The sequence below is a fragment of the Antedon mediterranea genome, chromosome 7 (assembly GCF_964355755.1).
Source record: "Antedon mediterranea chromosome 7, ecAntMedi1.1, whole genome shotgun sequence".
NCBI lineage: Eukaryota > Metazoa > Echinodermata > Crinoidea > Comatulida > Antedonidae > Antedon > Antedon mediterranea.
In genome coordinates this window covers 15129390-15150870 of record NC_092676.1, presented here as the reverse complement: position 1 = coordinate 15150870, position 21481 = coordinate 15129390, and the positions used below count along the sequence as shown (strand labels likewise).

General features: G+C 32.7%; 2 protein-coding genes across 5 annotated transcripts in view; one reads left to right on the top strand and one right to left on the bottom strand.

Annotated features, from left to right (window-relative positions):
* LOC140055772 (calcineurin-binding protein cabin-1-like) lies at nucleotides 1-11204 on the bottom strand. Its single transcript, XM_072101180.1, has 8 exons — nucleotides 11074-11204; nucleotides 8813-8896; nucleotides 7565-7678; nucleotides 3529-3669; nucleotides 3224-3404; nucleotides 2925-2978; nucleotides 2631-2706; nucleotides 1-1455 (listed from the first exon to the last, which is right to left on the bottom strand). Exons 1-8 carry the CDS (start codon nucleotides 11074-11076, stop codon nucleotides 1398-1400), a joined length of 711 nt encoding a protein of 236 aa, XP_071957281.1. The 5' UTR covers nucleotides 11077-11204; the 3' UTR covers nucleotides 1-1397.
* Nucleotides 4437-21481, top strand: part of LOC140055768 (uncharacterized) — a 58042-nt gene continuing 40997 nt past the window's right edge. For 2 of the 4 annotated variants that reach the window (XM_072101171.1, XM_072101169.1), the window contains exon 1: nucleotides 4437-4663. In XM_072101171.1, the coding sequence (XP_071957272.1) occupies nucleotides 4568-4663 (96 nt within the window). In that variant the 5' untranslated portion in view covers nucleotides 4437-4567. Of the gene's footprint in view, nucleotides 4664-16662; nucleotides 16917-21481 lie in introns of those variants that run through there. The other 2 variants (XM_072101172.1, XM_072101173.1) reach the window with 2 other exon arrangements.

Below are 21481 nucleotides of genomic sequence, written 5' to 3'. Positions count from 1 at the left end.
TTTAACTAATTAAACCTTTTTAAAATTTACAATAAAAATTGTTGGCCTACAGTATGTGGGTAATTTTCAGCCAGCTGATAGGACTTCAACATCATATTACACAGCAACTTTTTGATGCTATGGCTCGCTGGCACCTGAGTCTTATTTATACAGTGTCTTAGATACATTAGCCTATTTATTTGTATATATTGGTGGAAAATAGAATTTACAGTAATGAGCAGTCACCAAGTGCTTATACAAAGTGTTGAAGCTGCTCAGGCCTATCAACCAGTGTAGGCACACAGTTTCGAGAGTATAATATGGGCGATATGTTCACATTTGGCCTAGCCATCGTTTTACTCAATGTTTCAGCTTCCCCTGCCCCAATATCTATTGGCTTCACACACCTTACATGTCACCAATGCAGGATTTGCAACTAGGCCTAATGTCATTGTTGTGAAAGTAGCCGGCCTACAATGTATTGTTCGTATCGTAGTCAGCAGCGTACTATGATGGTTATTATAATTACACGTCGATCGTAGGATGGTTCGTAGAGTAATACAGTCCACTGTCATCGACTTTTTAGAAGCATGGACAATGTGTGCACACACACAATGTATTTTTCGTAGGCACCCTATGCACCAGTTAGCCTGATTTGGCTGGACGTTGACAAAGGACTCGAACCTACTGTAGGAGGCTAGGTATAGGCGGCCTACGTCGCTCTAAATTATTTAATCCTATCTTTAGGTTAGTGAATTATAAAAACACTGAGCCTAGGCTGGGAACATTAAGAAAATATATGCGAAATCAATATATATTCCATGTTAAGATTTTTCTTGTCCCGACCAGATTTTGGAGGAAAAAAGATGTAGGAACATTTTCGTGTCATGTGACACAAAATCTAGGTACTGTGTACATCTTTTGTTTAGCATAAATGCTGCATATATCCACCGCCTTCACGCGTGTTTGAGGTTATCGACCAGGTTATTGTTTTAAATCAAGTTTTCTAGAGAAAATCACGTCCGACGAAATGGAAACGAAACATTTTTAATATTTAATATCAACAATCGCTAGGCTCTGGGCCTAGCCAAGGCCTGTAGCTAGGAAGGCCTACTCGGGCGTAACTGTTGGGGTAGAATTCGTCGATCCAAGTTATTATACTAGCATTGTTATCTTTTGATACCTGGAGATTGGAGGAATAGCAAAACAATACCTTCCCGTGATATAGCATGGGAGCATGTGGGATCGCGATCAAAAGACAAATGCCTTTCATGGGAGAGCATGGGATCGCGGTCAAAACACAATATTTTGTAAGTTCGCAATCAAAAAACAATGGCCCACGTGTTGACTACGAAGGGTTATGTGTGGGAACGAAGCAGTAAGTAATAACTGTACTGTATGTTAAATTTATATATTTTCTAAAATACCTTCTGAGAATGGTCTTGGCAACTATCATCATTGTAGTGCTCTTCATTCCTAAAAAAAAGACATAAAACAAAACATATGCTTGAAAAAATGTTACCTCAAACTTTAAAAATGTCTTGGTATTGGTATCTAGATTTGAATTATTAAGCATTACAATTTAATCTTTGATTGATTTTACATGTAAAAATGTGGCAACATAAATCAACAAAATGTGCTTCATGTGTAAAGTATTAGACTGGGTTGGTTATAACCAGCAAAACATTAAATGTCATAGGGCAGATGTCAGAGCACTAGATATACAGTTGCAAATTAGAAATAACTATTATTGTTTTAAGAATTGCATTGGAAAAAATACTAGTAAATAAAGGTATGCAGTACTTTATGTTATGCCTACAAAGAGGTAAGAGGAAATTTCTCAAAATTTACTCCAGAAGGGATATGATACTGTATATCAATAAAAACATTGGTTGGCATTCTCAATTTTACCTTTAAGAAATGTATAGCCAGCCATACTTTAATATGAAATGATATATTGTAATCACAACATGTACAGGTGCTGACGTCACATTTTTGGCCATCTTGGTGGTACCTGGACAAATATTTGGCTTTGCGACAGGCTTTTGTGTTCATTATTGCTGTTCACATCGTGTTACAATCAATAATTGAATATAAGACAACTCGCCTACTCTACAGTTTATTTGAAATTTGAAATGGCATATAACATTTTAAAAAGTAGATGACCTCCTTAAAGGCTAGGCCAAGGTTAATATGTCCCGTCGGGCCGTGAAAATCTTATTCTATCTGGTCATACACACAACATTCAACGAGTTTCGAGTGTAGCTACTCTACAAAAGTGCAAGCTTCTTAATTTTTTTGGTATATTTCTAACATATTCTTGTATTCTTATGGACATGCAAGAGGTATATAATATAAAAATAAATATACCACCTAAAACAGTTTTATTCTATTTCAAATGTTATTATTTCAGCTAGACAGTCTGAGCTAGGCCTTGTATCAGGAGAGGCTGTATTCTACAGGATTTTACACTAAAAGTACAAATTAAGTTTTCATGTGTGTGCCAGCACATTCCTTTAAAGGTATTGTCAATGCGTATAAAACCACCTACATTCCGGCACCTCCTATACATCGCAACGTTGTCTGGCGTATGTGATGTCATGTGCAAATGATCTATTCTTTCAATTAGAAGGCACTGAAAAAAATCTTACCATTGTTGAAACAACACAAAGGTATCTCTTTCAAGTGATGGCTGCTCAGAAAAGATCTTTTTTCGTAAAACATGACCTACAGAACATAGTAAAACTGAATTTAAAATGAATTCATTTATATTCTAACTGTATTTTCATGCATTACAATGTTATATTATATAGCATATGTAAAATATGAGAACCCTAGGCTACTACGCTAGCCTCCCTTCCCTTCTCTCCTTGCCTAATAATATGTTTTAAGTCAAAGCATTTTACAAAAACATCTACATCATGATAATTAAAGAAAATAATTACCTTTTGGGTAGCAGGAATCAAGTTCAAAACACTTAGCAATGTAGTATAAACAGCCTGCTCATTAACATAAGAAATACAATTGTATACAATAATTACAGTACAATGAAAGAACTTTAAAAAAGAGAACAATGAAAAACTATTGTTATATGTTTAAATTGGTACAAATGTCTTTATCTGAATACAATTTCAATAATTTTGGATTGAGAGAGTTGATTTGATTGATCAAAACTATTTGTTAAAATGAATTCAACAAAGGCAAAGCATCTCAGTTGAAGTGTTGAAAACATAAATTCACTTACCTGGGTAGTCACACAAAGCATATAAAACAGTACATAGACTGTCAAGACTAGGCCAGTGCTTTGGGTTACATTGGTAGGCTTGTTCAAATGCTATTCTAGCCAGAGGAATATGTACCAACTCTAAGGCTAAATTGCCTATTTTATACCACAAAGATACATCAGTTGAATCAATGTTAATAGCCTACAAGAAAAAAATCAAAGTTACATTTTTAAACTGCTTGCACTATCCTAACTATAAATAATACTGGATCATTGTTTTGTGGACCAATGTTGGCAGTTATAGAAGGGGTATATACTTGTCTCACCTCAAGGTAAAATTCCATTGCTGTCTTTTTATCTGTTTTCTGAGATGCCAAGCTTGCTAAATTCTTGTAAGTAGAATACTTGAGCATGAACCCAGGTTGATGAAGTATCTGCTCAGGGTTACTGTCTTCATGTGCTACTGCCTAGTGTAACAATATTTTGTTATATTAAAATGTATTTTGTGTTATTACCATCACAATTTTAATAAGCACCCAACATATAAAAAAAACCAATTAAATGCTTAGAAGCATTAAAGATATTGTGCCTCTGAAAAAATAATTTGTTTGTTGAATATGCCATTTTAATGTCACATAATAGTTGTTCACTTTGATTTATTTACCTGAAAACACTGTAATTCAAAGGAGAAAATAGTCAGATTGACTAGAAGTCAATGGGGTTTTGGTTGAATTTAACTGTTAATTTTGTCTTTTTATAAATTACAAACTTTTCTTAATTTTTTTTTCCTACAAAAATTATTAACTTTTTTAAAACTGCAAAATGACCTATTCAAAGTCTTTTTTTATTAACCTTCATTTGTCATGCTTTTGGGGGACAATACATCTTTAAAATAATTAGGACTTTTTTCCAAGTATAAATACTACCTGAACTCCACTCAAATAATCACTGTAGTAAGTGAAATTGTTGAATATAAGCTGAACAAAAGGAACAATTATTTTAATTTTACTATTTAACATCTTTAGCTTTAGACCACCAACAAAGTTACCAGATACTATATGCTTTAAAAAAATCATTTTTATACTCACATTTTTACAAGGAATTAAATCAATTAATTTTTTTAATTAAACTTATTTACTTATTTGTAGGTTTTGTAAAGTAGAGAGAGGACACAACCAACACCTAAACAAGATTATGTTTCAGTCAGCTTCATATAATTGTTCATCTAGACTGTTATACACAGCATTACCGAATATTACAAGTTTTTCAGAAAATCAGCATTAATATAAGCCTAAGAAGACTCTCTTGGATTTTTAGATAAAAACTGGATATACTAACAATTTCTGTTATATAATATTGAAGAAAATGGGTCACAGTGGATCAAAAGAAAGTAAGCCTATAACATTGAAGAATGGAAAAGCTGGAGGGAAAAATGGTATTAAAAGAAGAACAAAGAAAAAGGTATACATGTTTAAAATATATTTCTGTGCATGTTTAACATGTGTTTCTAAACTTATGCGCCTTTTTTTTTAAAGTACATTTCTAATTAGTAGTACTGTATTAAACATTTTTAGCCCCTTGCAACAGCAAGCTAGGGGTTAGGATTTCACCCACGCGGCCCGGGTTCGATTCCCGGCACGGGAAGCTTGTGTTAGTGGAGTTGTGGCTTGGTGGTTATGATGCTTGGCTACCACTCCAAGGGTCCTGGGTTCAAGTCCTGTCACAAGTCAAGATTTTTTCAAAGGACCAAATTACAACTCCACTCCCAAAGACTTGTAATTAGACTTTGTTTATGTAAAAGCATCTTGTCTTGTGGACCTCTGAGGGTCCCTAATGATCAGCAATAGCTGGATGGATCACCCTCATTAAATATGGTTAAAAAAAATATAAAAAAAAGCACGTATAATACAAGAAGAAATAGTTCTGGTGGATATTCATATCGTCTATAGCAAATTGAATAAGTTAAAAGATGTTATAGGTTAGTTGGATCAATATTAACATCTAATGTTGTATTAATATAGTATTATGAGTTTTACAAAGAATCACTTGCATTGTCACACACACATGAGTCATCAATGTCTACAGTAAAAACTGTTACAGGAAGAACAGCAAACAAAATAAATTAAAACCAACTGCCAGTGCTTTTTTCTTTATTTATAAATTATAGCAGAAGTGTTCATGCCGTTACCTTATTGTATTATCTCATTTAATTAAACTATAACTATTGTAAACAGGTTCTTTTTAAAGTATTTGAATAATTGAATTCCTTGTTATTTGAATCACCACAATCATCAATTCACCACAGCAGTCTCATTTTATTTTTAGATTTTATTAATTAATTGAATTACTCAGTATTTAGTGATTGTACACAATTCATGAATGAAATGCAAATGATTTATACTGAAGTCATTTTAATATTTAGTTTTATTGCATGAATTTGGTTTCCAAATTAAATTAAACCATTTTGACATAAAAAAAATAAGCATCAAAATTCAAGTTGCCTTGGACCATGTTGATGAAAGCAGCATTTTGAAAACAAATACCACTGCCATAGTCCTTTTTACTTGGGGTACCTGAGTCTAGGACTCTCTCATCTTTTCATCTTCTTCTTCCATCCGGACACTATTGAGTAAAAAGTGCGATTTATAAAGTACTACTCCTCTCTTATTCGTTGTAGTATGGAGCTGGGATTTGGCATTTGTTTTTTATTTGTTAATTAATTTGTTTAATTAAGAAGCCACAATGTTTGACACACCACAGCGTTTTGTTGTTATATGCGGCTTCTTGGCATAGTAGTTGTCACGTCTGCTTAACATGCAGAAGGTCCCCAGTTCGAACCTGGGCGAAACCTTTTTTTAAAAAACTTTATGGTGAAAAGTACTGTATACGCAATATGATATACAGTATATCTTTTTTTTAAATAATTTTTAAATTCTTATTTTGCTTTGTGCTTATTACTATATTTATTTGTAGTTTAAATGGATTAAAAAACTTTGTGTAACCCACATTTTTGGTTTAAAAGGTTTCGTAGTGTAGTGGTTATCAAGTCTGCTTGACACGCAGAAGGTCCCCAGTTCGAGCCCTGGCAAAACCTATTTTCTTAAACTTTATGGTGAAATATACTGTATACGTAATATAGAGTATATCTCGTTTTATTACTCGGGGTACGTGAGTCTAGGACTCTCTCATCTTTTCCTCTTCTTCTTCCATCCGGACAATATTGAGTATAGTGCGATTATAAAGTACTACTCCTCACTTATTCATTGTAGTATTGAGCTGGGATTTGGCATGAATATACTACAGGGACATGTCCTCAAAGCTATAGAGCCGGATTTTTTATTTCAAACCGGATGCAGCCATATCACGTCTCGAAGATGGTACCGTATTTGGTAGCGAGGTTTATTGATGTGTATGTGACGTTACATCCGGTCTTATGAAGTCATTACAGCTTCTCTGTACCCCGAGTATCGCACATTCGTGCTTGTTAATTTGGGGGATCATATTAGATAAGATAAATTTGATATTATACAGTTTTTTCACAGGCCTTATCAAGTTGGGAGGGTGGCCTTATTTTCTTAAAAAGAGTTTGCAATTTCATTTGACTGAGAATATGTTCAGACTCACAGTATTAAACATGGCATACATATTTTTATAGACTAGACCGCAGATTAGCATTAGACAACCCATAGCATGTGATGTTAATAAAGATAGCATCACAGGGCATAATTACAAACGCTAATCCAAAATGTGATTTTGATCTTCAGTGAATGAAAGGACTTGACCCAGATTAGCAGGCAACAATATACTTTGACAGCAAATTTAAGCTTTGTCTACACTATCAAACTAGTTTGACAAACAAATTTGTGCCCAAATATGATAGTGATATGCCCAAATATGGGAGTGATATCACATCATTATGTCCATATATGGGCACATAATATTTTTGGTCCCATAAAGTTTGATAGTGTAGACAGAACTTTAGTTAAACATCAAACGTTTTTCAGTTTTTAATTTTAATACTGTACAGCAACAGTACAGTTAGCATTGGCGATATGATTTTCATAAATTAATCAGATAAAGGAAACCTTATCATCTCAGTAATTACTGTTTAAAATTACTTCTTCTGCAAGTAGAAAAAACCCAGTAGATTTGAAGGTATCATTGTATAAATTGAAAATCTGTAAACTACTAAGATTCAAACTTTCATACATTTATCATGAACATATACATTTTCACTTGGAACTGATGATCAGAGCGTTTTAAACACAAGACACTGAATGTCACTCCATGATTGAATGTGAACATACCTGTCATGACTTTAAAACACAAAAAGCAACTAATACAATCACTTAGTTAGGATACCTTTTTCAATAGGCTTGTGTTGAGTAACTTTTTGTAGTGAAGTTCTGCTTCTTCATGCAAGTTTGCACGTTGTAACTCCAGTGCTTTATTGTACAGGGCATATGCTTCAGCTTCCTGTCAAAAACCACACATGTAAACAAATCAATAATTTAATACAAAATAATGTTTTAGCAAAAAAGCTTTAAAGCATTTAAAGGTTGACTTTAAGAATTAAATTTATAACATAATGAATTGCTCCTATTCTTGTCAAAAAACACACATCAAGGTTACTGAAAATGTTGCTATATTAAAATATGGGTCGGATCCAATACAAAATATGACATAATTTCATAAAAGATCAACAAAAGTGTCTTTAAACCTCAGAAAGGAAAATAATGAATAGCTATAGAAAACACTTAATCAGTGCTGCTGGTACCGTATATTTCGGTGTATAAGTCGCACCCCCTAACTGAGAGTAAAATATCGGTATTTTTTATATCGTCGATGTATAAGACGCACCTTATATTTCATCAAAACAATTTTTTTTTAAATTGTAATCAATATTATTGTAATAATATATTTTGTTATATCTACAACGGCGTCCTTTATTTAGGTTTTTTCTTACCTAGGCTCGGCCGCGCCCAGCCTCAACAAGTTGTTTCTAACTTGTTATTCATGAGTTTCGCACCCGCAACATCGAGTGCATGACCGTGTGTGTAACACGCACGTGTGTGGGCTAGCCTCGCTCGATCATTTCGAGAGGGCGCACGTTTTCACGGACAATCGTATTCGATTAGTATCTATGTATCCGAGAAGTGTGTACGCAAGGTCCATGCTATAATCACCTGGAAAATATACTATTCGAATACCGTACAACATGTGGCCGCGAAGGGGGGCTTGCGCTGGGGGTACGGCGGTCGGCGATCGTGCATATAACTATAAATAAATACTATTCCAATAGTAAACGTTTACAAATGAAGTTTTATCGGAGCGCCTAAAACAGCTCCATAATAAACAAATCTTTTCATCATATTTAGTATAACATCACGCTAAAATGGCTTGAAAACTAGGAAGAAGCAGGTTGCCGTTACGTTAGTACACTGTAGCTAGGCCTAGCCTACTCAGTCAGGCCTAGCCAACGAGGTGACAATATGTACACTCTGTGTGGTGAGGCATTTATGTTCGGTGTATAAGACGCACCCTTAATTTAGAGGTCAAATTTGTGTGTCAAAAGTGCGACTTATACACCGAAATATACGGTACACATACCTGTGCTTCTTTGGTAGCTGTCTCTATCACTGGCTCAGACTCAGATTCATTACCTGAATCATCATTTAAGGCAGCTATGTGAATCTAAACAAAAATACATTGTGAAAATTTATTTCATAAGCATCCAACAGCGAGCAACTTTTCAATTACACGATGGATGAACAATTTCATAATTCATAATAAATATCTTTAAAGAAAACTGGAATTTCAGTATTTATAATCTATACTTTTTAGCTAGAAATATTAGTGTACAAAATGTACTTCTACATAATGGTTGAATTTTCTGAGAAAGTATCTTAACATAACAGACTAGCCTTGTATTTTCCTATTGTACTCATTGATTTTAAAATATTGTTAGTGAAAAAACATATTATGGTACAAACATTTAATGTCTAGCAATTGGTTGAACATGATAAGTGAAGAGATTCTACTTTAGTCATTGTTAGCGCAATGGTAAAATAAAACAACTACTAAATGTATTTTAAAGTAAGCTATGTGGTAGGTCTGCTACAGGAGCCCCATTCTCCAGTAATCGAGTCGAGTTTTAGGTACTATCAAAAGATCAATTAAATATAAATCAGTTGTTGATATGATTAAATTGATCAGGCCTCATCTTGCATTTGCAGTCCGGCATGGTCTCCTCAGATATGGAAAGATATTCACCTAGTTTGCATGGCATGTTCTATTAGAAAGGTTAAACATTTTTAATTTAACAACCTAGAAGAAAGGTGGCATAGAGGGGACATGATTGAAACATACAATATTCTTTCTAACAAGGCTATTGATAGTGATTTACTTTTTCATAATTCTGAGTATACAGCCACTAGGGGTCATAAACATAAATATATTTTTAGTGTAAATTAACGATATGTGTCACTGTCAGAATATTCAAAACATAAGATTACTTAAATATTATTAAATAAACGATATGTGTCACTGTCAGAATATTCAAAACATAAGATTACTTAAATATTATTAAATAATTTTGTTTAATTTTAATTACAAATTATAAACATATTATAGGCGATTTAAGTGGATTTCTAATATCTGAAAATCCGACGCTTAAACAGTTTAGAATGAATATCGCATGACATCATTTAATTGGCTGCTGATTGGCACATTCATGAATTTGCAGGTCATATGATCAAGGAATTTCTAATAGATTTATTTTGTTTTCAGGTATTTTTACAAACTTTAATTGTTTGACAACTGAAATTGATGAGTAAAAATATTCTATTTTATTTCAATGATAGATTTACATTTTATCAGTGGTGGTACAGTAGTATTTTTTAAGTACATATTTATATTTACTGTTTCCTTTTCACTACCATTTTATAGTACATTTAAAGTTTTTTATTTAAAAACTATTTTCTGTAGTTTGAATATGGGCCCAAAAAAAGAAAAGAAAGAAATAAAACCAGGAATCAGAACTTCCTGATGACGTCGTAGATTTGAAGAATGGACACATCCTTTACATTTATACTGAATGTGATTCAAATGAAACATTAATATAAAACCCCATACCCAACTTTTCTTTCCTTATGATGGGGGTTGGGAATGTAAATAAATATTGGGGGTAGGGAGGGGATTTTAGAATGATGTAAATTTTGCAAGCTTCATTCTGTAAAAAAAAAAATCAAATCTATGAAGTAAAAAGATTTACATGTTTTATACAAAATATTAAAAATCGATTATAAAAAGGTCAAAATGTTATTAGCAATCCCTATACCAAAATTCCGATTCAAATAAAGACTAAAAATTAATATAAAATCAAGTAGTTGGTCAATTTTAATAAAATTTACATTTTTGAAAATGTGTTTTTTCTGATTTTTTACCTCAATTTTATTTTAAAATATTGACTTGAATTTTTGGACTCGTTCGTACCTAATTTAGAGTGGTGTACGGTACTACACGGCGAGGCTTCCTCTTTTTATTACCTAGCCTATACGTTCCTTGTAATATTTTGTGTTCAAACTGCGCAAGAATATCAATTACGTAATTTTGATTTTACGCACTTGTAAACTATTTTAATGTTTAGGGGCAACTTTCTTTGCAATGGGGCGACTTTGTTTGTGTTGACTGTTGGGGCGACTTTTCGATGGGGCGACTTGACTACGTACTAGGCTAGGCCCTAGTAGGCCTAGGCCTAGCTAGGCCTACTAGGTAGGCCTGGCTAGCTAGCTAGGAGGCTAGAGTAGTAGCGGCAAACATTATTGTTTCAATCATATATTATGATAAAAAAAAAACATTTGAAGCTTTACCATTCTAACCAAGAAAAATATACTTCTTCACAGAAAAATCTTTCTCAGATTCATATCATATAGGCCTGCCTAGGCCTAGTTAGGCTTCCTAGATGGATGTTTCCCTTCGTACGACGTGTGTTGGTTTCGTTGAATTTGTTATTATGAGTTCGCCATCTTTTGATTCCCGAATCCCCACGCGCGTTATTATTATTATAAAGAGGGCGTGATATAAAAAAAAGTATCCTGCATGCTAAAAAATAAACTGGCGATACGATATACTTTTTTTAATCAAGTTTGTGCCCTGTAAATTATTTCCTATAAATTCCCAAAATGCTAAAGTTTTAGGTGGGAATATATCAACGTAGCATAAAAAATCGTACACAATTCAACATAAAAAAAATCATTATTATAGGTTAGGAGACACATTTTATTAATTTATTGCTGCAACTCCCAGACAGACTACTATAGGTCGCTGTATTTATTATATAGGCCTACAGTACATTTTTAGTAAAACATTCATTCCAACAATAGAAAAAAGGAAATACATTTCGAGAAAAAAATTATGTTTTCAATTGTAAAATGACAAAATAAAAAAATGGTTATAAAAAAACGTAACCAAAAATTCATTGACTGTCAGCCAATTTGACCATTTTTTGCTTTAAATTACATTTTTTTTCAAGTAAATACATTTTATTTCGATCCAATTTTTGGTCAAAGTGGATAACTATTATGTTACATTAAAATGGAATATTCAACAACTTTTTTTTAAGAATTATTTTTTCAGGGGGACAATACATCTTTAAGTGAGCCGTTATTCTCATGAACGGACAAAACATTCTTTTGTGCAAAAATTACAAGAGAGCCTGACGATGGGTGCTCATGAGGATCCCCATGATTGGCAAATTCTACGATATGGCACACTTCGTTTGAGAGGAATATTTAAAAGTAGGGCATCCTGTGCCTATCTTGCCTGGTGGACACTTTTATTTACGAAGAATATGATCTGCAAAATACTATTGGCGGAGGACTTGGAACTCGATATCGGGTGGCGGGAATCCAGCTCAAACCATGGGGCTGAGAGGGAACTTTCGGTTCTCTGCTGAAAATCACTCGTGAATGGTTTCAAAATCATAAGGCTGCTGTGCAGCTCAAGCCGCAAGTTAGAAATCGACAACAAGAACCAACAAGGCATTTGCCAATAAATTAATCATGTAGCTTTCTATCCGGGAAAGACTTTTTTTGACTTCCCTGCAGGCCTCCTACTAGAGTTTCAACTCAACTTCGCTTAGACACCATTGTCCTCCGCCTGGTCATTAAAGCCCTCTACAAAATACATTTTTAAAAACCAGAAATATTATGGCATAATAGATCCTTATGTGTTGGTTTGTATAGGATCAGCCACATCCATATTAAATTAAAGAAACCGCTTCAAGTGATATTAGTCTTAAGCAACTTTTTCTTAACTTAAATCTGGTTTGAGTTTTTTTCCTTATTAGAGGATAGATTTTTTTTTCTTCTTTCCTTTTCAGGGAAGTTCATGTATATGGGCCATTGGCCCTAATAATACAAAAAATAATAGATTAAAAAAAGTACCTGCTTGTGTCCAACGATTCTAATTACTCATTAATTTTCTAAATTGAAACTCATAGCACAAATCTAGTGTAATATGTAGGCCCAAACAAACAAAAAAGGTGATAATCTCCTTTCTCGGAGGTAGTAAAGAAGCGGCATTAGGTGCATTTCCCCAACTTGCAATAAATATCTGCAAATTTCTGGTTTTTTTTTCAATATTGTTTGTGCTGTCAAACATTCCCCAGATTTCATTTCCATAAATTAAAATAGGAAGTATTTTCACATAAAAAAATATGCTTCCATGTATTAATTAGTACAAAAAATAAGTTGCGATAAATAAATGATTTTAAACAGAATAAACCTTGGATTGCTTTTTGTTGATTGTGTTGTATTGCATGCTTTGTTTAATGAACCACTTAAAACTAAAGGTAATTCGAAATAACAATGTGTAATTGAATACCGTATCAGTATTCAGTATTTATTGGTACTCACTTTCGAATCAGTGGCACACACCTTTCGGTGGTGCGTCCATACAAATATAAACAACAACATATAAAAGGAAAATGATGATAAAACTTACATAATTAACTTACAAAAAAAAAAAAAAAAAAAAAAAAAAAAAAAAAAAACAGAATAAAGGTACAATAGGTGAACAGTATAAATAATACATAATCATGATAAAATTACTACATAAATCGAAATAAGCACAAATATATGTTTATAATATGTACTTGAAATTATAGATATAGCAAACAGCAAGTACAAGATTTTATTTGTTTAATGATTAGTTATTGGTATATCTAACTGGTCTATCAATGTATAAACTAAATAAGCTAAAATGTCTGACTGAAAAAAAAAAAAAAAAAAAAAACTTATACATAGAAAATAAAACTAAAAAACAATTGGATAACAGTATAACGATACAATAGGTCAAAAGTATAAATAATACATAATCATGATTATTTTTACAAAAATCGAGATAAACACAAATATATATGTTTATATGTATTTGAAGTTAGATAAGCAAATAAACTAGTTTATCAATGTAAAAGCCAAATAGGCTAATTATTGGGGTAATGTTGGTAATTTCTTATATATATCTAACCTGGTATCCCAGGCACTTTGTAGGTATTTTTTACAAGCCAAGTCAAAAATTTCCCCAAGAACAACGTTTTCATTATATAAATTGTCTAATAACAAATGTAATTTCATTTCAGAGGTTCCTTCGTAGAAAGATTTCCAGTATATAGCCTCAGTTACTTCCATTTTTCGATGTTCAAATTGCGGCCATTTTTTAAAACATTAATTTTGGATTTTTTAGTATTTATATTTCCAGGTATGACAATAAAGTTCAAGTTTATTAATTGTTTTTTTGGAGAGCTAACACTAAAATAAGTTATCTGCGTAAACAAGATGATTAATAATTATGACAATCTCCAATTTGAATATTTTCGTTTACACCACTTTACCACAAATCATTAGGCCTAGGCCCTAATGTCAATGTTCAAGTGAAGACGACAACGAATGTATTCCAATCGAACAATTAAAAGAGGGACTAAGTTAGTTATTTTAACATGAGCAGATAAGTTTTGGTATAGGCATGGAAAAATGTTATTTATCCATGGTATAGGTAAATTATGATGGTTAACATTTTGCCAGATACACCGATATATTTCAACTTAGAATCAAAGGCACGTTTAAGATCTATAAATAAACAAAACCCCTACCCCGCTCTTTAGAGATAATGGTGTCTAATGAATATATTATCTGCCGTTCTATACCCCTTTCGAAAGCCTACTTGTTTCTCATGAATTAACTTTTGGCTATTTGTAAATTGTTTTAACCTAAAAATTAGAGTTTACCTCAATGAGCTCCTGTGAATTCTCATTTGGGAGCTTCAAAGTCCTAAAGAACATAATTACAGAATAGGTATACCTATTGGTTCAAGAAGGACTTTCAATTTTCTGACAAGCTCGGACAAACAATTAAAAATATAAAAAATCATATAAAAATACAAGTGAAAAATAATATTTAAAATACGAAAAATCCGAATATAAAAGTTTCTAACGGAGTGGTGAAAATGGCTCCTCTGCGTCATGTTAATTTTATCTATGGATATCCTTGTGGATAAAGTTTGTGTGAAAGCACAGACAAATTGGTATTAGACACTCATCAAACCACTATTATATTCAATATTAAGTAATGCAGTTAGTATTAGGCCCTCATCAAACCATTACTATTATATTCAATATTAAGTAATGCAGTTAGTGTTAGGCCCTCATCAAACCATTACTATTAATATTCAATATTAAGTAATGCAGTTAGTATTAGGCCCTCATCAAACAAACCATTACGGCCAAATGGGTGGTTGTCTAATGTAATAATTTATTGACTATTGTAGTATAAAAATTATGTAGTTTTCAGTTCGTAATTCAAAAAGTTACAATTTTACCGATCACACAAGACCCAAATATCGTCCAGAACTGGGATCCTATCCTATCTTGGTCCGGATTCTCCAGACTTTAATGGAGTCTTCTAGCTATATAGGCCTATAGCTAAGATAGGCCTGTTTGTAGGCCGGCATTTTGCAGAATTGGGACCCTCTCTGGATTTCCTCCAATAATATAAAGTAAACCACATTTTACATTTTTATATAACAATTACACAATTAAAACACAAACACACACAAAATAAATATTGTGGACAAGTGAGAGGTAAATATTTATAACTATCGGTACTAATTACAACACTTTGCAGTTTTAATAAAGGTTATTAACTTCTGTAGAAAATAAAACGGAGAAAAATAATGATTTTAAGGACTTTCAATTTTCTGACAAGCTCGGACAAACAATTAAAAATATAAAAAATCATATAAAAATACAAGTGAAAAATAATATTTAAAATACGAAAAATCCGAATATAAAAGTTTCTAACGGAGTGGTGAAAATGGCTCCTCTGCGTCATGTTAATTTTATCTATGGATATCCTTGTGGATAAAGTTTGTGTGAAAGCACAGACAAATTGGTATTAGACACTCATCAAACCACTATTATATTCAATATTAAGTAATGCAGTTAGTATTAGGCCCTCATCAAACCATTACTATTATATTCAATATTAAGTAATGCAGTTAGTATTAGGCCCTCATCAAACCATTACTATTAATATTCAATACTAAGTAATGCAGTTAGTATTAGGCCCTCATCAAACAAACCATTACGGCCAAATGGGTGGTTGTCTAATGTAATAATTTATTGACTATTGTAGTATAAACATTATGTAGTTTTCAGTTCGTAATTCAAAAAGTTACAATTTTACCGATCACACAAGACCCAAATATCGTCCAGAACTGGGATCCTATCCTATCTTGGTCCGGATTCTCCAGACTTTAATGGAGTCTTCTAGCTATATAGGCCTATAGCTAAGATAGGCCTGTTTGTAGGCCGGCATTTTGCAGAATTGGGACCCTCTCTGGATTTCCTCCAATAATATAGAGTAAACCACATTTTACATTTTTATATAACAATTACACAATTAAAACACAAACACACACAAAATAAATATTGTGGACAAGTGAGAGGTAAATATTTATAACTATCGGTACTAATTACAACACTTTGCAGTTTTAATAAAGGTTATTAACTTCTGTAGAAAATAAAACGGAGAAAAATAATGATTTAATTTATTATATTTATAATAGGCCTATCCGGTTGACTATTTCGAAAAGTTTTATTTTTATCAGACAGACGTCCAGCATAAATGATCTTTTCTATTATTATAGTTCTAGACTTTTCAATTTTTGTTTTCTTTTTATGTAAGAACAAAATGTATGTACAGTATAAGTATATGTATACAGCCTACAGGTATTATCCATTTATCGTCGACTCGTCTCCTCCCTGTTTCTTCTTCTTCACCGGTGGTCTTCCTCAATCCTCTCCCCCTCCCCCCTCCCCCTTCCCCTATTATATATTACATAGTGCAGTCCGTACACCGAACTCAATCAAGTGGTTGTTTTGCCACGAGGGCTTAACTGTTACGTCATAACATATTAGAAGGTAATTGGTAGACTGTTAGTATAACGCTGTCTCTGTTGTTTTGAGCAAAGGTTTCTGTACCACACGCATGAATGATCTCAATCCCGGAAGTACGACGGAGAGACCAGACCATTCTATCGTATCGTATCTGTTGTGTGTAGTTTATTTGGGGCGGCGACAGAGTGGTCATTCTCAAAGTTATCAATTATTTTTGATATTTTCAAAATCTGTTTTAGACAATCGCCACTTAAATCTGTAAGTATATTCATCATCTTATTTTGTTAAATATTGCACGGAGATGGTTTTTAACTCCGTCAAGTCTGTGTAGTGACTGTTCTGATGATGTATTTTTATAGACTATAGTATGTGGTCCGACTCCCGAGTAAAATTTACCCTCACCTCATTCAGGAGAGGCTGTTCCGGTGTTTTGTAGACACCTGTTTGTCAGGCTACCATTGATTACTTTTTTAAGGCAATAAAGTCTATTTCATTAACCAGATTTGATTTAACAGTACATCTTTTCAGTATTTATAACTTGCCTTTTCAGTATTATAACTTGACTTCCATGAATAAATATGAAAACCATTGCTTGTATTGTAAATGTAAGTTGTAGCATGTCATACTAGTAGGCCTAGTTTTTATCTTTTATCTTCACACTGAAAGCAGTGTATAATTTTACCTGCTGCTCTGGTATACTCTAGTTAAAACACTAATACTAACACACCAGGGTAGACGGTAAACACTCTTTCTAGCGAAGTCATCCTGGTTAGTCAAAACAAGAGTTGTGTAACCAATTTGACTGAAACTCCATGTAAACAAGTTTAACAATTATGTATTAAACAATTATGTAAATAGGTGTTTCTGTGTTTTTCGCCTGTGAATATTTTTAGAATACAATTGTAACATTTTTGTTAAAGAGTGCAAACGTCAGCTCATCTCGAAGTTTCTTTGTGTGGTGATAGCCTTAAAATTTAACTCTGTTTTTTCTCTGGAGTTTTATCGTATAAAAACTAATATTAAATTGTCAACAAATAAAACAAAACAATCGACAAAATGGCGATAAGGTATATATAATGACGACAAGTATGCATACTTTAAGCACACCATATTTGTATCAGTTCATCAATTCTGTATATTTTAGATTCCTGTTTCAAAAAGTAGTTAACTGTATAAATGTTGCTTTTTGAGTAGGATTTTACAATATGCAGGTATTACATAGGCCTTCCAATTTTAAAAATACCACTTTTTTTACATCTAATATTTGCTCAGTTTCCAAAGATGATAGGCCAGGGTTGGAAACCAATTGGTACCTTTTCCTTCTTTCTAGAGTTAAAACCAAACGTTCAAAAAGATTTATCACTGATTTTGGTCTTTTCAATTCTTGGTGAGTTTATTCCTGTACCCGAATGCCCTTTTCTGATAAGAGTCTTTAATTTGTCGTCTTCTTTTTTTGATGTCCGTATTTGTAAATAATATGTATTTTGATATTAATTATGTTTTTAAAGAGATTTTCATAAAGTTTTTGGTTAAACTTTAATTTTAAATGTTTTATTTGAATTTGAGGTTGCAATTAACTTTCCTCGTATCGTATCATATCGGTCATTTTTTTATTTTCAATATTTGTTTTTTTTTATTGTATAAACATCGTCTTAACTGACCACCGCCAGGAGGACTATTGTTTATATTTATAAGCACGTAATCATGATGTAGCGTAATTGTTGTATGCTGTACATACAGTAGCTTGGACATGATACACCAGATACCCAAAATGGTGCTCTGACTGCAGTGTTATAAAATCATAAAAAGAGTAAATTGTTGATTCCAAAAAATCATACCCGCCAAACATATAGATTGTTTTATACTGGTAGAAAACTGCCAAGACATACTATAGGAACACTTGTCAAATAATACCATATACTGTAATTGTTTGTTTTTTTCTGATTCTTTATTCTTAATACACTGAAGGTCAAATGGTTATCCTTCAAAGTGGCTATCCTTCAATGTGAATACTTGATTTTATTCTTAGTTTATATCTCTTTAAATATCTTGGCATTCTTATTAAATCTGTGAAGGTTAACTACCATTATATGATGTTAGTCATTAGTTTGCTAAACTGTATTAAAGCTACAGTACAGGACTGTTATTGATTATAATCAAGCTATTAACAAGTACCAAGTTTGCCATTTCATTTACTTGTGTCAATCATTTGAATCAGTAACAATTAAAATAATTAAGGAAATCCATGGCGCAACAATGCAATGAAAAAGAGTGCGAGCAGACTCCCATTAACTTCCCTGTTGTCAGGTTTATTTACGTTCTGCTGTCTTGGATAATACTTTTGCAGATCCGACCTTAAGCGCATGACAGAATAAAAAAAGAGGTGCCGTTGTCATACTTTGTCCCGACATTCAGACACCCAACTTTCCTCTTGTCTGTGGTCAGTTTAGTACTCTTCATTCATGAGATCACCATAGATACCTTCCTTCTTGTTGTACTGTATTAACCATTTATCCAGCTAAGCTATAGGCACGATATAGACTACACAATTCAAATGTGGTGTTGAGATAGTGATCTCCCCCGCACTTACCAAGCGTCTTGTGAGTGGTGAGGTACTGTATACATGAGCATAGCCGCCCACTTTAGGTCAGGGCTCACGAACGATACCACTGTCTTGAAACAAGGTGCTCATAGACTACCAAAACCATTTTCTGTTTGTGTGGATACCACAAGTAATAAAGGGTGCTAGATCGTGACCCTCTACAGTACCTCCACATTGCAGATGATGATAGATGGACAAAAAAATCCATGTTTGTATTTGCTAAAGCAAACATGCCGGAGGAACGATTACACTCATCTCTGCAACAAAAGTTCCTAATACCCACTGCCAGGGAAACTTGATTTCATGTTAAACCAGACATTGTTTATGTCCCTAAATCATTCCTACTCTTACTGTACTAAAATCTATTATAATTTGTTAACCTATTTTTATATACTGTAAACAGATTATTCTGCACTATGCAGCTGAATGATATAGAAACATTTGAAAACCACAATTTGTGTTGAATTCAAATTCAAGATGTTATTACAGCTGGCAATAAAGGAAACAGGAAACAAGTTGTTGTCAAGCACTGTAAAAGGTGTGTTTTTTACGGAAGTAGTAGGATATGATGGTAGTACTGTAGGAGGCTCTTTTTCTGATACTGTCTGCTTAGTAGCAAATGTCCAAAGTTTCTTTGGTGTTCTTTATAGCAAACATTTGAATACTGTATGCATGTTTTATCAAATGGATGCATATTCATGGTATACTATTAGTAGTACATATTGATGCAGAATATTATTCACTACTAAAAAGGTGTATGGATGTTTTCTCCTGAGGATTGTTAAATGAATTCATCCATTGTAGTACAGTAGCAGGAGCAGGGAGTTGTAAAATTATTTTACAACTCCCTGGTAGCAGACTGCTAACTCTCAAGAAAGCACAATTAATTGACAGAATCACCGGTTTAATTAATATTCTGATGAAAAATTTACTGTTTACTTTCTTTTGCTTTGATACTGTAATTGTTTAGATTTTAAGCTCTGTCTACACTATCAAACTTGTTTGACAAAAAAAGTATAATGTGCCCAATATGGTAGTGATATGCCCAAATATGGTGTGGATATGACATTATCATGTCCATATGGGCACATCACATTTTTTTTGTCACATAAAGTTTGATGGTGTAGACACTAGATTTTTCTTAAAATAATGCATATATATATATATATAACTTTAAAAAAATTAAACCAGGTCATTTCTTGTCTTAAATGTGCGTTCTAAGGTTAATTATGATAAAAAGAAAAAAAAATGCACTACTTTAACTTATTAGTAGCTCACGTCAAAAGTTCTCTCATAGACATTTCTAGGCCTAGCTTTAGTTAGGCTTAGTTTTGTAGGCCTACAGTAGCTGGTAAGGAAAGGTAACATAAGAACATCGTACGCTACAAAAACATTAAAATATTTTTAATTTTGTGTACAAATATCCCATATATAAATTCATTAACTTTGCAATCGTTTAAAAATTTGATCTAACTGGTTTTTTTCTCTTGCTTCTTGTGATATTGTAGTCTTTAAAAACGTTTTCATAATTTTCCATTTTTATTGTTTATATTTGTAATTTGTAAGTGTTAACTGGACTTCAAGGAAGAACAATGTACAAATATTGAATGAATATCCAGAATAAAGAAAGATTTCTATCTATCTATATATAAGTGTACTGTAAGTGTGAATTGACACTCCTCTACAGGACACTACTCTACAGGACACTACTCTACTACTCCTACTGGTAAAGCAGCAGTAAAGGAAATCATTATGACACATCACAATTTAAAGTATTCTTTAGTTCATGTACAGTAGAATTGAGTTTGGGATTATTTCTACTGCAACAGATTTTCCCTATCGACACCAATGTCCTTAGACTGCGTGTACACCTTTTATATTTTTACCCTGAATCTCTCATGACTATTCAGTACGACAATTTTCTAATAAATTTGATATTCAGTTTTAGTGAATATTTCATCTAATCTAATCTTATTTTTTAGGATTAATGTGATTTATGTTGTGGATTGCTTAAATTATTCTGAGCTATTTTGAATGTAGAAACTTGTAGGTCATGAAATTAAAACTGTTGAATATGAAAAGTTGTGCGGAAGACCCAGCAGGACGAATGCCAGTAGCACAGTTCATTATGTTGTACCTAATTTTTGTGAATTCTGCTGAACCTGTTTCAAATACAGTAGTATCAATTTTGTGCACTTCAATATTCAGTGTTTTTATCATA

Excerpts from the sequence above, each read along its gene's own strand:
- LOC140055772 (XM_072101180.1), bottom strand. Across the intron at positions 3,405-3,528 it reads CAATGGAATTTTACCTTGAG|GCTATTAACATTGATTCAAC; the intron begins GTGAGACAAGTA and ends TTTTTCTTGTAG. Across the intron at positions 1,456-2,630 it reads TTTGTGTTGTTTCAACAATG|GAATGAAGAGCACTACAATG; the intron begins GTAAGATTTTTT and ends TCTTTTTTTTAG.